Source organism: Papilio polytes, unplaced genomic scaffold (genome assembly GCF_000836215.1).
Source record: "Papilio polytes unplaced genomic scaffold, Ppol_1.0 DF824146.1, whole genome shotgun sequence".
Classification (NCBI taxonomy): Eukaryota; Metazoa; Arthropoda; class Insecta; order Lepidoptera; family Papilionidae; genus Papilio; species Papilio polytes.
The window spans coordinates 2,099,815-2,116,374 of NW_013525058.1; the positions used below are offsets into that span (position 1 = coordinate 2,099,815).

Below are 16,560 nucleotides of genomic sequence, written 5' to 3' on the forward strand. Positions count from 1 at the left end.
TATTTGTCGGCAAACCTGTCTCGCCGATCAAACAACATATCCGATGGAATATTTGCTCGTGTCGTTCGACATTCTTGTTGAAGATTGGTGCAAGATATACGCTTTGAAATTCTATTTTAAAAAATAAGTGATTCGAAATTTTCACAATCAGTTAAATGGTAGTTAAAAGTTGGTTGCCGTTCCAGTCCCTTCGAAAGGTGGCTTTCTTCCATCATGGGACATTTGCATAGGAATGATGCTGAAATTTTCCAAACTTTTAGTCACTGTCTATTTAGTATATTTGTTCTGTAATTTTTTTAGTTAATAGCAGAGAAAAATGTAGGTATTAATTCCTACAAATTAGGAAGTAAACATAATTTTGTTTTTATAAAAATTGTCTATTGATATCGCTGTAATTACATAACTTGGAGCAACGCTTCAAGGATCGAGTGTAGTGTACAGAATGTTTTCACTTTTCTACGCCGTTGAACCGAATACCATGAATACATACGGAAAACTTAAAAAGTGGAAATCATTTCAGAGGCGAAGCTTTCAAATTTTAACATTGCACACAGCAAGCGAGCTTTCGAGACCAGTGAATATCCCGTGAGAATAACTCTGTCGAACGAGCAATAGTTGCAACTCTATATTATTGCTTATTCTTATTATTATTGCTCTGCGAAAATCATCCTGGAATAAGTTGGATGAACGCATGAAATTGTTTTTTTAACGTTTTAGACATCGATATACGACTTTGACTTGAATGCATTTGCACGACCTGAAAGTTTTTAATGTTTTAAAATTCTGTCTCTTCTTTAAATACTCTATAATTTCTATTTTTATTTATAAAAATTACATATTTTTAAATCCCCAAAAAGACAGCTAAGAATGTAAAAGTAATGTAGAAAATGTACAATCAAAGTAAGAGATTTATAATTATCTATAACTAGCTGTTGCTCGCGACTTAGGTCGCGTGAAATTAAATAAAAAAATTATCACATGTTACTGATAACGTAGCTTTTTAGTAATGAAAGAATTTTTAAAATTAGCCCAGTACTTTTTGAGTTATTTCAATACAAACAAAAATCCATAAATACAGATCTTTCGTCTTTATAATATTAATATAGATTGAAAACAATGTTGACGTCACGAAGTTGTAATAAAACTTATAAAAAGTTGTACGTAGCGACGCCGCGGACAGTATCTTTCCTTACGGACCAATTCTCACACTTTCCAATTAAAGAAGGGAAGAGGAAATCGCTACGCTTCGCACATAACAAAGGGTAGTTTCTCTCTATTCCAGCCACTTAGTCCCCGCTCACTTTGTACCGCATTTTAAAACGGCATATTGGCGACCTCTGTTACACCGGAGTATAACTAATCAATTGTAACTTGGTATTAAAATAATAAATAATACAGACGCCAATTTTCGTCTTTTTCAAATGAAGTGAATATTTTATGATGAGGAAAATAATTAAAAATCGTCCAATGGAGAGATCTTACCAATTTTAACATCGACTCTAAAATGCTCTAAGTTTAAACAAAGCTCTTAAATAATTTCAATAATCTTAATCGTTTTAAAAACTTGTTTTGAATTCATTTATCACAAAATTAATAACAAATGCTCGGTTTAAATAGGCATTTATTTTTTTAGACAAACTCAAAGTTCTTTGTTTATTCGCTTCGGTGTGAGAGGCAGACAAAACGGTAGAATGTGCAGTGGTGCGTCTCGACTCTAACAATTATTTTAGTTTAGACCTGGTGGAGTGGAAAACTTCATGGATTGGCAAAGTTTCAGTATCGTTTGAAGATGACGGGGCGTGGAATAGCTATATTATTTCGTTTGTGTAACTAAAGGACAGTCGTGAAACAACATTAATTTAACGACAAACATTATAGCTAATTCCATTTGTAATAGTCACAGAGATTCATAATGTCCGAACGAGAACATCCATCTGAAAAGCACTTTGATTTAGGACCAGACCAACCACTGGCTGATAGAAGCACAGGTAGCTTAAAAATGACCTCACTGTCAAATAAGGGAATAAAATCCGATATTTCCATCACAAATTTTACACGTTCGATTATTATTAGACAATTTACAATTTGGTGTGACAGGCCCTTAGTATTGTGTTTTCTTTTTAGCAATTAAATATTCCAAATGAAAGTAACTTTTCCATACGTGACTCGTGTCTACATTTGATACGAATATACCGGACGCTTGGGAAAAAAATGTCAAAAATATGATAAAGTCATAGTAACATTTGTGTGAATTATTTGTAAAATGTTATTAAATAACCAAGTATTAAGTTGAAGTACTGTAGAGCTTATGTTAGCACATCATGCTACGCTCTTTATTTGCATGACTGAACACCGTTTAATTCTGCTTCGTGTGGTCCAATTATAATTTTTTACAACTGAAACAAGCTTATATAAATTTGATTCCATTGTTGGTTGCATTTTACTAAGATTATCTGCGATATTACAAAAAACTTTAGGTTAATGTAGAAAATATATTGTGTCAACTCTCTTAAAAGAATAATTTTTACTTCACGTGTTTTTACAACTTTTGTATGTTATGCCATTAAATTTAGCCCCATTTTATGTAAATTTTTACTGTCTTCAGTCATTAGATGTATAAAAAATAGCACAATAATGTGTAAATGGTAGTTAATGCTGAGTTTAATATGTAGATAACATTTATTAAAATATTCTCAAAAAAAAAAACAGCAATACAATACATTACAAATATTTAAGACAGAAAGACTTACAATGGAACGTAACTTGTTATTTCCCTTATTGCTACGAATTGTCTACGCAAGGGTCTACGCGTTACGCTTAAGTTTTATTAAATGTACCACACGACCGCTACAATATTAAGTACCGCTTTCTAGGTTTACGACTTTATAACGACGCGCTAAACAGTGAATTATGTTGAAGTAAATGTGTCGCATGATTATTTTATTCCCAGTTTGTAAAACATAACATAGAAATATGCATATTATTGTTGGACTGTACGCATTACTATTCTACGGTGAAACTCCGAATTGTATTATTTTTAATTTTTTATTTAATTAAAGAGACGTAATTTTTAACGCTTTCAAACGTTGGCTCCACATACGTATTATACTGTTTTCTGCCTCGTTTTATCCCTGTATTAGATTTTAGTAATATATATTTTCAAAATGACTCGTTTTACACAATAATTTCAATTGGTATTCATACACATTACCAATATTATTAAAATTCAAAACATAATATATTTTTATTATCTATAGCACTATAATGTGCAATTTATTATCTGAATACAAAGCAGTTAATTACAAATATCGCTGTTAAAATAAATGAGCAAATAATTATAAACGGCATTTGATATTCTGTTAGGAGCGGGACGTTACCGCAAAATGCAATCTGAATTAGGAAACCGCTAGGTGTGGCGGTGACGGCCTCTTTACCGCGACCTGCCTGTCTGTGTTTACCAACGAAATTTACGATAAATCCCTGTATAATGTACAAAAAAAGATTGTAATATTTTTACTGTTTAGATTAATATCAACTATTACTTAAAATAAATTTAATAAATATAAGGATTGTTTATTCTAAGTCAGAATCAATTAAATTAGCAAAGTGCGAAAAACACAGAATACTGAAAATAATTGCACTTACAGTAATTTTATAAAACTAACAATGCAATACTTTCTAGCCACGGGAACATTATTGCCAAATCTTCAATTCAAATTTATCTAACCTGAATGACACTAGTTTATTCTCGTAGCGCATTTGAATACTGTTGAATTCTTTTATTCCACTTTCAACATAATCAAAGTTTACAGCAACTAGTAAACAAACCACAAATATAAATATTAAAACAAATATTTAAATATCATATCTTCAACGTACACTCCTCATAAGATCTTGAACTAAGACTCCCTTCACGAACGTAGGAAAGTTTCCTAACATTGAGTTAATCTGAGCCCGCAACAGTAGGAAGCTGCGATAGTTGACTCGGAACTTTGCATCGTAAAGTCGAAGTTGTCACGACCACTCGGGACCTGGTATCGGCGTTAAAGTGGACTTGTCGGATGCAGTTCCCGTGTTAAGGGAGGATATATCTTAAATTACGAACAATACGCGACTTCAAGTTGCATGAAAGTTGCAGCGGAAAGCTTTTGACCCAATTTAATTATCTTCTTACACTAGAAAGGTAATTCTCATTTATATTTATACGATTATCGCATTAATATATGATAATTAGCTGTTCCAGTGCGGCTTCATCCGCATGAAATTATGAAAATTTTATTTTATTGTTTATATTTATCAAATTATCAATAGCAAATGATGACATCACGTGACAACCTTGGCATTCTTGCTTTCTTGATGTTGGCATCAACTTATGGTCTCTTTCCTATATTAGGGTCTTTATCCAAAATATTTACCCTCTAAGTTTAATGGCGTGAAAATATATAGCCTAAAGCGTGACGTAAGTGTAGGGCTTTTTCTTCAAAAAAGAGATTTTCAAAAATATGCTGTAATTGCTGACATCTTAGGCAACAAAGAAGTGTGTGTTTACAATAGTATAGATTTTAGATTTTAGAGGCATATTTTTACGGAACCTGGTTTATTAACCTACATTAATATATTTAATTTTAATAAATAGAATACGGTTGATATGTACAATCGTACTTATTATCTTTAAATTACTTTATACGTCGAAATTTAAAAAAATGAAAATATAACGCAAGAGTTAAATATTGTTACAGCAAATGTATCACCACAGAAGATAAATTATATTCAAAATACTAAGTGATATGCGCAAAATTTAAGTCTCAGTTACAAAGTACGATCGAGTAGCGCGTTCACCCGGGAACTTGAGACTCGCGCTTAGTATCCGGGTAACAAGAGATTTGGGGCTTCAACGACCAATATTTACCCGGGCCTCGAAATATGAGATAATGTATTTGGTTTGCGATACCCGCGAATACGGATATTTACGCATCTAGGCGCCTCGATCGGAGAAAGTAAAGAGCACACGATGAGATGTAATTTAAAATATTTGTTTTGATTCCAAAAGGATTTAAAAATCTGCTACGTTTAGAAATCGAGGAAAGGATAGTAACGTTTTTAATAGCTTTATCCGATAACCTGAAAAATAATCGGATGAACTTTAACTAAAAGTGTCAAAAGATAAAATTTCTTAGTTATTCCGAATAGTTTCGTACATGTCTAAGAAAACATGAACATGAAGTCAAATGTTTCATTTGACTTTTCACTAAGCTGTTATCTAATGTTGGAAACATTTATTAACTAATATTACTTCCGGCACATACTAAATTAACTTTCACATAATCCACTATTAGTAAATATAACACTTGAACACACCGATTCGTCTGCGTCCCGAGATTATCATAAAACACCTTAGCAAACAACCCGTAGGTTATTGTTACAGATCGCTTAATGTTTGCTCGAACTGAACAGACGCCTCGAGCTTGTAAGTAAACCAAATCTCCGAGGATAGATGAATGGAAAACAAATGAATCACGATCGATATTCTTTTGTTTCAAGATAAACATTTCTTAAGCCCTACACACGCTCCTTTTTATCTTACAGTTTTCTCTGAATAGTCAAAACTGAAACTCAATGTTACCTACACATGTTCGATTTATCTGAACGATCGGACTGTTCGGATAAATCTGAGCGTATTTACAAAGCTGTTATGAGCGTGTTGTATTTTAAGAAATTACTTGAAAATGTTAACGGGTCTCAGATAGCAAATGGAGTACCGACAAAAATATATGGTACAGTTTTAGTTTGAAATTTGCACGTTAGTTGAATAAAGCCGAGAGATAATCCAGTTTGCAACGCCACTAATAGTTTGAGCGCTGTTTAAATTACACGGGCGCACATTTGCGACAGAGATTCGAGCAAATTCAACGATATACTCCGATTATTGTCCGAGAGAATAAAAAACTGCGTTCATATTGAACAAAACAAAGCCGCAAACCTGAGCAATTTGCTTTTGCAAACGCTACACCATGCAATATTGTGCTTGTTTCATTTTTGCGCACGCCGCGTCGACTCAAAATGTATTTCGCGCGTAGAAAATATTTGGATGTGAAATTGTGTTGTTTTTGGAAGTGGAAATGTGTGAATTGTTGACAGGCAAAGGTTATGTTTTCCAATAACACCGGGAAGCGGAAATTTATTATTTCCATATTTTGCACTATATGTACATGTTAACTTAGTACAATAGTAAATGAATCAGATAAAATTGTATGAAAGCGAAAAAAGAAAAGAACAACAAAGGTATAAAGAGGTCGTTTTAAAATTGGAATGAAATTTAAAAATTGCTGGCCGTTTTAAAACAATGAGTTTGAACGTCTGCGCCGTCACAACTTCATTATTCACTCGACATTCCTTTTTCAAAAATACGAGAGAAAAAAAGACGAGCAGAAAGTTCTCTACATAGCATACTGCATGCCTGCGTGAGTTTCTAGAATTTTCCACGAGAGCGCACTTTTGAATGCTCGTAGGTGCATCCTAGACGATGTCTGGGAATACATAATGCAAATGTGGATAATTATTATGCAGACAGTAGTAATATGTCTTATTTCAATGACGTTATTGCACTCTAGACGAGGAAATGAAAATATCTTAGGAGGCGTACTTATGATCAATAATAATAAATGGTCTTTAATCGATTTTTTCAGCACTTCATAGTAAGGTTTAGAGTCGTAATATAAGAGAAAACTAAATTTAAACCCTCAACAGTTCATAAAAGAGGATGTAATTGTATTAGCAGACCGTGGACTGGCCTAATGCAAAACGCCTCTCCCTTGAGACAAACTCAATTAATTCCTCTCACAACACAGGTCACCCTCGATGAAAGCCTTTTAATTTTTTAAGACATTTCTACTGAAAGAGCTTTTTACTACAGCAAGGCTAATTTACGTAGCAAATAAATTACGCCTTTGACTGGATTAGATTCTATTTGAAAAAAGAAATTGAAAGATATTTCAAGTACTGAATTTAAACTTGTGTGAATCGATTATTCAAAACGGTTCCCAGAGTCGTTTGATAACTACTTTATTGTTTTTTAGTAATTTAATCGACACTAAAGATACCCGTTCAGTAAACATTAAATTTTTATTAGATCATAATAATGTAGCATTTTATTCTAAATAAAAAATTAAATGTAATTATAGTACTAATTTTCTTCATAAAACTTAATTAATCGATGTTTATAAGTGTTTGGGTAAGATAAGGCGTAATTTTAGTGGTTTATTAATAAATTTGTCGTATAAAAAGTTAGTAGGGTTGGGGCGGAGTGCGCATGTCGGCGAGTAACTTGTTGGTCCGCGGCGTGTATCCGAACGGCAGTGCGGCGCGGAGACGCGGACCAGCCGCCCAGCGCGTGTCCCGCTATTTTCTAACCGCTACAGATTATCGAGAACGCGTTCCGATTTACAATCGCTCGTTTCAAATATAAACGGTTAAATCTTTCGTTCCTTATTTTTGTTATTTCATTGTGAATTTGATTTATTTTGTAGTTCCGTTGTCATTACTTAATTAGTTGTTTTTTTATAATCAATTAAAAGTTTTAGGTTAAGATTGTTAGTTTATAATTTTTTAAACATAATGTAATTTATTTTTTTCTGTAGTTTATAGTTAACAATAATTTTAATAGAAAATTTGTTCACACAATATGGATACGACATGATGATAGTTTATTTAAAATGTGAAGACAATGTACTGTAAAGTGAAATTTAAATGATTGGAGGTGAATTTCTGTTAGCGTGATGGCGACTAGAAGGTTTCTTATCGCTTGGACGATCTGGCTCGCGTTGCCATTGGCAACTGGCCATCTTAATGTGCTCATTAGTCAGGCGGAGGTGAAAAAGTTATTAGGTAAGATCTAGTTTTAAAAAGAGCGTTTGTTTTATGCTTGTACTTGTATTATATATGGATAAGCAATATCTTTCAAAGGCCTTGACCGTTACTGATTGAAAAATAAAAGAGTTCTTTGTTTGTTTGGTTCGATCTAAGATAATTATATATTTTACAAATGCTTTGTGTTATGATTTTTTACATGTCAGGATAACAAACTAAACATTATAAATTCTTGAAGAGTTTTAAAACATTTGCCATTGCTAGTAGATTAATACTCATCTATCAAGTTAGACTTAAAAATTAGAACCATAATAGAATAGAAGCATTTTTTTCACTTCAAGAGTATGTAAACCACTTAAGTTACGAGCGCTATGAAATTTCGACTTAATATCTTACTGTTTTAACATGCACAGCTAATGGTTTGTAATAATGGGTGTATTTTGACACTTAATTGTCTTTCACCCCATGTTTGGCCTACTTCCATACAAAATAATCGATTTCCAACAATGTATTAATCGGTGAATGTGAGAAAAATATATTGAAACTAGCTTGCTAATTTAAAAAAAAAAAAACAAAATTGAGTAGCCGATGTGTTCTTTCAGACTATTCTCTACATACCAAATTTCCTCGAAATCTGTTTAGCCGTTAAGGCCACAAACTCTAACAAACATCCATCCATCCATCTATGCATCTAAATATTGCATTTATAATATTAGTATGATATATCTGTCATTTTTTCTTTGTTAAAAATGTGAAAGAAACTCCTTTCTGGCCTTTAAAACTAGTAAAAATGAGGCCAAATGACAAAAATTTCATATTGTTCTAAAGGTCCTCGATCTTGTCACCTTTTACGAGTATCCTTTGTTTTTATCTGCTTTTTAACTGCAGTCGTGATTATTTTGTGATATACGTATGAATATGCTATATTTTTAATACTTTTCAAGTAAAGTATTTCCCAATACATACTCGTACATTATATTGATATTTGCATAAGGAATATATTACACGTGGAATTTATAACGATCTTTCGTTTACCGACGCTCGATCGACTCGTATATCGGTGAAATATGTTTTCGTAAAATCTACATGAAAATGTTATGTGATATTTTAACATTTTATTTATAAATATTAAAAGTACTATATTATAGTACCGATGAGACTAATATGAGATACCTGATCTGTTTTCATATTTTTACATATAAAAGTCATGTAACATTATTTTCGCTAATGTAACAATTGTCTCTTAAAATATTAAATATAGCTATTACTCGCAACTTCGTCTCCGTGAAATTAAAAAATTATATAGATACTCGTATAGCTTTAGTTACTCACAGATAAATTACCTTTCTAATCGTAAGAGTTTTTGAAATCGGCCCAGTAGTTTTTAAGTGCTTCACTACATACAAAAATACAAATCTTTCCTCTTTATAATATTAGTATAGACTATAAATTGAACTAAAAAATTTTCAATATTTAGGGACATTGCTTAACGATTAAAAAAATTGCAAATAAAAATGAAAAAACCATATGAAAATTTTTCTCTATTCAACCAGCGAAATGCTAATTTTTACCGTAATTAAATTTCCCGTTGTTATTTTGGTGTGATTGTTTTTTTGTTGCTATATTTCTATAGTCTAAATTAATTGTTTATATCCCAATTTATGTAGGAAGCATATCAAAGTTTTGTGTCCTCAAGAGACGTAACTTCAATTTCTGCTTAAACCTCAGCAAATTCGATAGAATGCGCAAGTAATTTTAAGTTTAAACGAGATATTGACAGACGAAATTTTAGATACGTTAATGCACACTTTCAGCGTAAAGAAAATTATAGAAGAAAAACAGACTAAGATAAGTCCTCATGTCCTTTAAAATCACATTTTAATTTGATTTGTAAGTACTATTCATGGATCGAACCAAATCGAAATAACGACAATATGTACAAAGGCTGAGAAAAAATATGAAAATACAAAAAGTATGTTGAACCTAAAACATAGAAAAGATACAAAACTTTTTTCAATCTATTTGGTAGGCAAAAAATTTATAAATGGCGTGGCTCACGCACTAATTTCTTCAAATGTTTTTTTGCATCAAATAACATTGAAAACCTTAATTCTGTTAACCAATTACTGGTTACTATAACTTTAATACTCACGTCAAACTTTTTACAATTAGATAAAAATTCATGTACCGCAAATTACTCGGTGCCTGTGACAAAAAGTTACCAAACGTTCCCATTGCCGAAACACCTATAACACTTTATTGTCATCTCGTTTACTCCTTTATAAAATAACAGAGATAACACTAGCTTTTCGTAGAGGTTGCACACACGACACATCGAAGTCTAACCGTCGCATCGACCCGTTTGATTTATGACTTTGTACCCTTAAGTTTTTTACTTACAAATAGTTCAACCCGCAGTTTTTGTACGGGCATAAATCTAACTGTACGACCTTTGTATTTTTTGCTGGCTTTTTTCCTATTGTGTGATAGATAAAAATTGTGTACTGTTGTTTTTGTTAATGTAAAAAAACAGTACCAATTTAAATATAGCTATACGAGAAAGTAAAAAAGCTGTATGTACATACTATGAAGCGCCAATAGCCTATTGGTTAATGGTACGGATTCCTTGGTTCGAATCCCGCCATTCGACTATTATTTATTATTTACTATTTATAGAAGTTACCACAAATCTGCTAAAAAAACAAGAAATATATCGATTTATTAAAAAAGTAAGATATTTTTTTTTGTTATTTGCAGGGATATAAAGAATATCTAATTTAAGCTTCTATTTTGTTGCTTTATTTACAATACTCTTATCTTTGACACTATCAAAACATGTCGAATACAAAGACCTTGCGCCTCCGCAGAATTGAAGTCATCCCCCGCTTCGAAGATCAAAAAAAAATGTAATTATCTACCCCTGATCTACCCTCAACCATTTATATTTGTTCTACAAATTCAACGTATTTCGTATACGCAATTGGACTTGTATCCATTGCACCATGACAAAATGACGGACAAATATTAATGACGTAAATAAATTATGGTAAGATGTATAAATTTTAAAAATAGCAATAAAAAGTATACAGCGTTTACAATAGCTACTAGGCATTTGAAATCAAGCAAGAATGTTTCTTATCTATTTAAGGTTGCACTAAACTAAGCTCACCTACTAAAACGATTTATGACTCAACCAAGAGTGTAGTTACTACTAAAGCGTACTTAAGGAAACTTAAACCAAGAAAGTTATTTATGGTTAAGTAGTTTAACGATAAAGGTCAAAGCGGTGCGGATTATCCTTAAAACTTTTTAACTGTATTTATGTAAGTTTACATATAAATTGTGTTTTTTAACATATTTGTCAATTTAGATATATGCATTTCTTTTTAGGATTTTATGTACTACTATTAGAAACTGTACATTATGAGTTGTTTTACTCTTAATAAATTTAAGAAAAAGGAGATATTAAATTATTAAGACGTCACATTTTCCGTATCGTATAACAATGGAAACAAAGTAAATCGCACATCAAGTAGTTTATTACTTTAGGGAGCACACGTCACAGCATAGCATTGGGATCTTATTCCAGATAAAGATAGTTACTATCTCGAAAAGCATACAGATGAATAGTATTACTTGTAAAGTAATTAATGGCGAGAAAAATAAATAAAATCTATTTATTTACTTATTTAATAAATAAAATGTAAGATCAAGCATTGTCTCACTGTTACTTACTAACTTATAACATACATGCGAACGTTTAGATAGATGGATGTTTGTTAGAGTTTGTAACCTAAACGGCTGAACAGATCTGGATGAAATTTAACATAGATGTAGGATGTCTAGAAGTACACATAGGCGACTTGTCTTTTTTTTAGTGACACGCGATCGCGTACGAAATCTAGTTAATATTAAAAAATTGTATCTTACTGTATTTTTATTTGTGGTTAGTAAATAAACGTTTTTTGTCAACTGTCAAGAAAAACTTACTGTATTATCTTCAAACCTACTACTAGTAATACTAATCTAAAGAAACATTTTTCAATTTTAATTTTATAAATCCTGTACTTTCTATACTAGGTCAAATTATTAAAATAAAGCGATTATACACACATTACAACATATAAATCATTTCTATAAACGACAATAGCGTGTGTCAGAAGTAATAGAGGAGTGATAGAAGCGACATCTGCCCGTAAGGGGAATTAATGATTGTTCAAACATCAATTTGGACGGTGTCTTATCGCCTCGCGCCATAGCGTGGGGCGGGAACTGGCAAAGGCAACTTAATGCCTGCATACGGCATGATAATTGTCAGCTTTTATATTTACTGTTTGCTGTAATTCGAAGCTAAAGTGATAAACCTTACAGTTGAAGATGATTTAATTTTTGAGAATAGTTTTTTTTTTGGTGATTATTAACTAGTTATTCTTAGATTTCTCTACTTTAACAACAATGTCACGGGTTTTATATAATTCAAATAATAATGTTGCCGAAATAATTAAATTTGTAATATAAACTGAGAAAATGAATATTTATTAAATTTACACTTATAAATGACTAGCTGCTGCTCGCGATTTCATCTGGGTGAAACTAAGAAATTATAAAAACATAGCCTATGTTACGCACTGAAAATGTAAATGTTAAAATATTTTTGAAATCGGTTCACTAGTTTTTGACTTATTCCAATACATACGAAAGTCCAAATATTTCCTCCGGAGATATTAAGATTCGTTTCAATATTTGTCTGTGAATGTCGTAAATCATCAATTTATAAATAATCATCCTTCAAAAGTTAAATGTTAAATGATTTAACATCGTGTTGTCATAAATACTGACAGACAACGAGTTAATGTTCGTCCATTTGGTTGGTATTGCGTTGCTTTTTAATTGGACAGATTGTGTCCCGTTATTTTTCAAACGTTAGCCCGCCATCGTTCATCACGACGTATGATTTAGTGGGTGCGTAGTGGATACAAATTGCCATCGGTGTTGGAGTTAGTTAACGTCTCGTGTGTTAATAACAAGGATCATGTTCTTATTGATGTGTGCTGGTTTTTGATACACAATTAGAATCGATGTGTTATATTAGTCTAGACCTAGCTAGCCACCTCCTAGACCTAGCCTAGTTATTTAGATAACAACGTCTAAACTTTGTCTTTCAAGTTTTTAAAAATGTAATATGGATTAACTATTTGAGACATCAGTATTTTTTCATATCATGAGATAGAAAACGAGCAAGCGGCCACCTGAAACCGCCGAAATGGCGAAACGACCGCTGCCCATAGACATTCGCAATAGCGGGTGCGTTGACTACCCGACGGAGGAAGAGACGCAGTTAAACAGGATTTTTCCTCTTCCTATACGTCTCCTCCACCTTCAAATCTACGTTGCCTTCCCATTCTTTTCTTATAAGAAAAAGGTGAGGAGGCAATAAACTAAAGTTCGTGATAAACAAATATCCATACAAAATGTCTATCCCAGTTGAATTGGATAACTAATAAAAAGGAGGCTAAGCAAACATGACACAGATTGAAAATAATTACGTTCGAATCCAATGGGGGCTACGTTTAGTGTTTTGTAATAAAACCTGCGCTACGTTCGTTATCATTTTTGGCTAGTGTTTGCATTCCTCGTATCGCGAGGGAGTCTTTTGATTGGATAGCTGTTATCGGAGTGTAAATCATATCTGGATTACGTAACATGTGAAATGAAAATAAAACAGGTGTGTTTTGTTTTGTCCTGATTTCTTTCTTTTCATTATCTTATAATTTCAACTTTCAGTTGTTGAGACTGTTTAATTGTTTTTGAGAGGCGTAATTCGTGTTCACGTAAAACATTTTTTTTTTACTAATTATTGCATGTTTATTAGAATGTTATATGAAGAAATTAAGAACAATAGCAACAAAAGATTAAAATTAAAGAGAAATTTTGTCGAGTAAGAAATTATTAAACTCGTTTCAAAGGCTTTATAACACTATTATTACGTAATAGTGTGACTGCAACTATTTATTACTTATTCATTGAACCAAAGGATATTGCGTACTTAAGACATTAATAGTATAATAGTCGAAGCCTAGTGTAATGGTGGGAAACATTAGGTGTTCAATGGAAATGGCTTCCAGCTTAGTAACCCTAGGTTATCATTAACTGTCGGCGAGACTGCAAATTAAATATCATGTTTGTTTCTAGCTTCTTTCTGTAATTACTGCATGCTATCTTAGAACAATAAATTGAAGCCTTACTTTAGTTGTGTGCAATAAAATAAAACATATGAAGTGTAATAAAAAAAACGCGATTGAATTATAATTATTAATCGCCATCTGCGCTCGGCCACCTCAAGCCTGGTGAATCTGTAAATGCCTCTTTAAGGCAAACAGTGGCCATTCAGTCACAAAAAAAATACAACTAACTTAATACGAAAAAAAAATAAAAAAACATGCAGACGAATCGAGTACCTTTTTTGGGAAGTCGGTCAAAAACGAATGCCGTCCACTTTAGTTCATTGTAGCCATATTCACAGCAATATTGCCTTTAAGAAAAGAGCGTATTTTTGACAGTGCAATCCTTACTCTTCATATCCTTACGCTCATTTAAAAAAATATTTAAATCATGTATAATACTAACGTGTATGTATGTAATTCGAACTTCGAGCTATAAACGATAATATTTTTAACGCTGACGTCAAGTTCCCAGTTCACAGAACTGAATCCCGATCCCGAGTAACACAGGTACCACTAAAGTCGGAAACTTCTTTTGTAACTTTTTTCGCAATTGAGTTTACAATCGGAATGTCTTAAATTCTTATATGACGTTGTTTAGAAACGTAAATTACTCTATGTAAATAATTAAGTTAGAAGTTACATCATAAATTCAATTGATAATAAAACTCTGAATTTAGATATAGAAAACAACATGGATGAATAAATCAAATTGAGTATCTACGGACTTATAAACAAGCAATAAGTCCGTCAAGCGAGAGCACTTCGGGACAACTAAAAGGTGCACTATTCACGCGGCGTACGGCCCGCACGGAACGTAAACATTTCGCGGTTCGTTTACTGTGTTATTCTTGCGAGGCCGAGATTGTTTGCCTAATGCCCGCCACTAATGTTCTCGAGTAGGGATGAAATTGTAGACAATCGCTCTTTGTTGTTTTCTTAAGGAATATGTAAGGTAATTTAAAGGTATAATTCTCATCACCACAAATACGAAAGTTTGGATGGATGGATGTTACAACGTATTTCCAAAATCGTTTTTTGATCTCGATGAAATTTGAAACTGATGAAGAATATACTTTATGGGAACACATAGAGTACTATTTCAGTTGCATTTTTTTATAATATACGAAAATATAAGCCAACAATGTGATAAATTGTAGATAACGAGAGGTTGACAAGTCAATTAAAAAAGTTATTTCAAAAGAGTCTTCAGACATATAATTTTCTTTTAAATCATGAATACAAGCAACGTAAAATTATATGAAGCAGATCGAATTATCCCAGTCAATCTTTCAATGTCAAGCCTGTTGACATTGTGGTTTGTTCGCTGTAATGAATTTATTCAGCTCTAGGGAATCGAATAAAGTTATTTCAGGGTTAACTAAAATTGCTATAAAATAATTGATACTGTTTTATTCAAGAATTTATTTACATAATTCTATAATTATAAAAATCATATACTTACGCTTTTAATTTAAAGAAATCTTTAAAGATTACCAATTGAGGTTAACAGACGTACATAGCTATTGGCCCAATAAGCTATGTTTAAGTTAGGATGGCCAAGTAATCTTCAATTGAACCTCTTTAGGTTAGCTCGAGGGCTTCACAAATGTACTGAGGATCTTCATTGGGCTATTTCATTAATGATATACAAAAAGAATTAAAAAGGATATCTAGCTAAAGTAGTCGTAGTTTTGCTACGAAATGAATAACAAAATCCAATCACGTGTAAGCTCTGTGCGTGCTCATTCATACCCGGCGACATTTAAACCGCAATATAAACTAAAGACATCATAAATAATTCAACGCCCTCTGAAACGTTTATGGTTGATTCAACGTTTAATTTATTTACCCGCAAACAATTCCATACTTAAGGCGACGTTCTAATACTGTTTTTGCTCGGTCACAAGATTTGACTAATGGTACGCTTGTCGGGAACACTCCCGGCTTCCCACGGGCTCTTTGTGCGCCGGCCCTGGAAGCAATTTAATGTGGCTACGTTGAAGCCTGTGTTACGCTTTTGAAGTACATCGCGGCTTTAATTTTATATTCGTGTCATTACATGTTGAATCGCTTCAAATTGGACTTATTACGAGGCTTGTCGCATAAATAAATTAACAGGACGTTTTCTATGCACGAGTTTCTTCGATGACATAATGAATATAAATTATGTTGACGTTATTCAGGACTAGCACGATTTACAGGTAAGTGAAAGTACTTTACGATGGATACGCTGTAAAATTCTAATGATAAAAAAGACAAATATTTTCAACGTAAATTTTCGTGCCGGGCCCTCAGGTCTTCAGACTATCCTTCTTGAACCTCTGCCACTTTTTTTTCTACAAATCATAATATAAATATTCTCTGTGTTCACTAATTCCCTTGTGCTAACTATAACTGAATTAAAAACATGTTTTAGTTTAAAAATTCTTTTAAATAAAACCGCGTAAAACAGTATCAAATGAAGGACTTA

At 32.4% G+C, this 16,560-nt stretch overlaps 1 protein-coding gene across 1 annotated transcript in view; it reads left to right on the top strand.

The window, feature by feature from the left end:
- Positions 1–7,775: 7,775 nt before the first annotated feature.
- LOC106111835 (tyrosine-protein kinase Dnt-like) overlaps positions 7,776–16,560 on the top strand; it is a 28,749-nt gene continuing 19,964 nt past the window's right edge. Inside the window, exon 1 of the mRNA XM_013293992.1 lies at positions 7,776–7,884. Within this exon, the coding sequence (XP_013149446.1) occupies positions 7,776–7,884 (109 nt within the window). The remainder of the gene's footprint in view (positions 7,885–16,560) is intronic.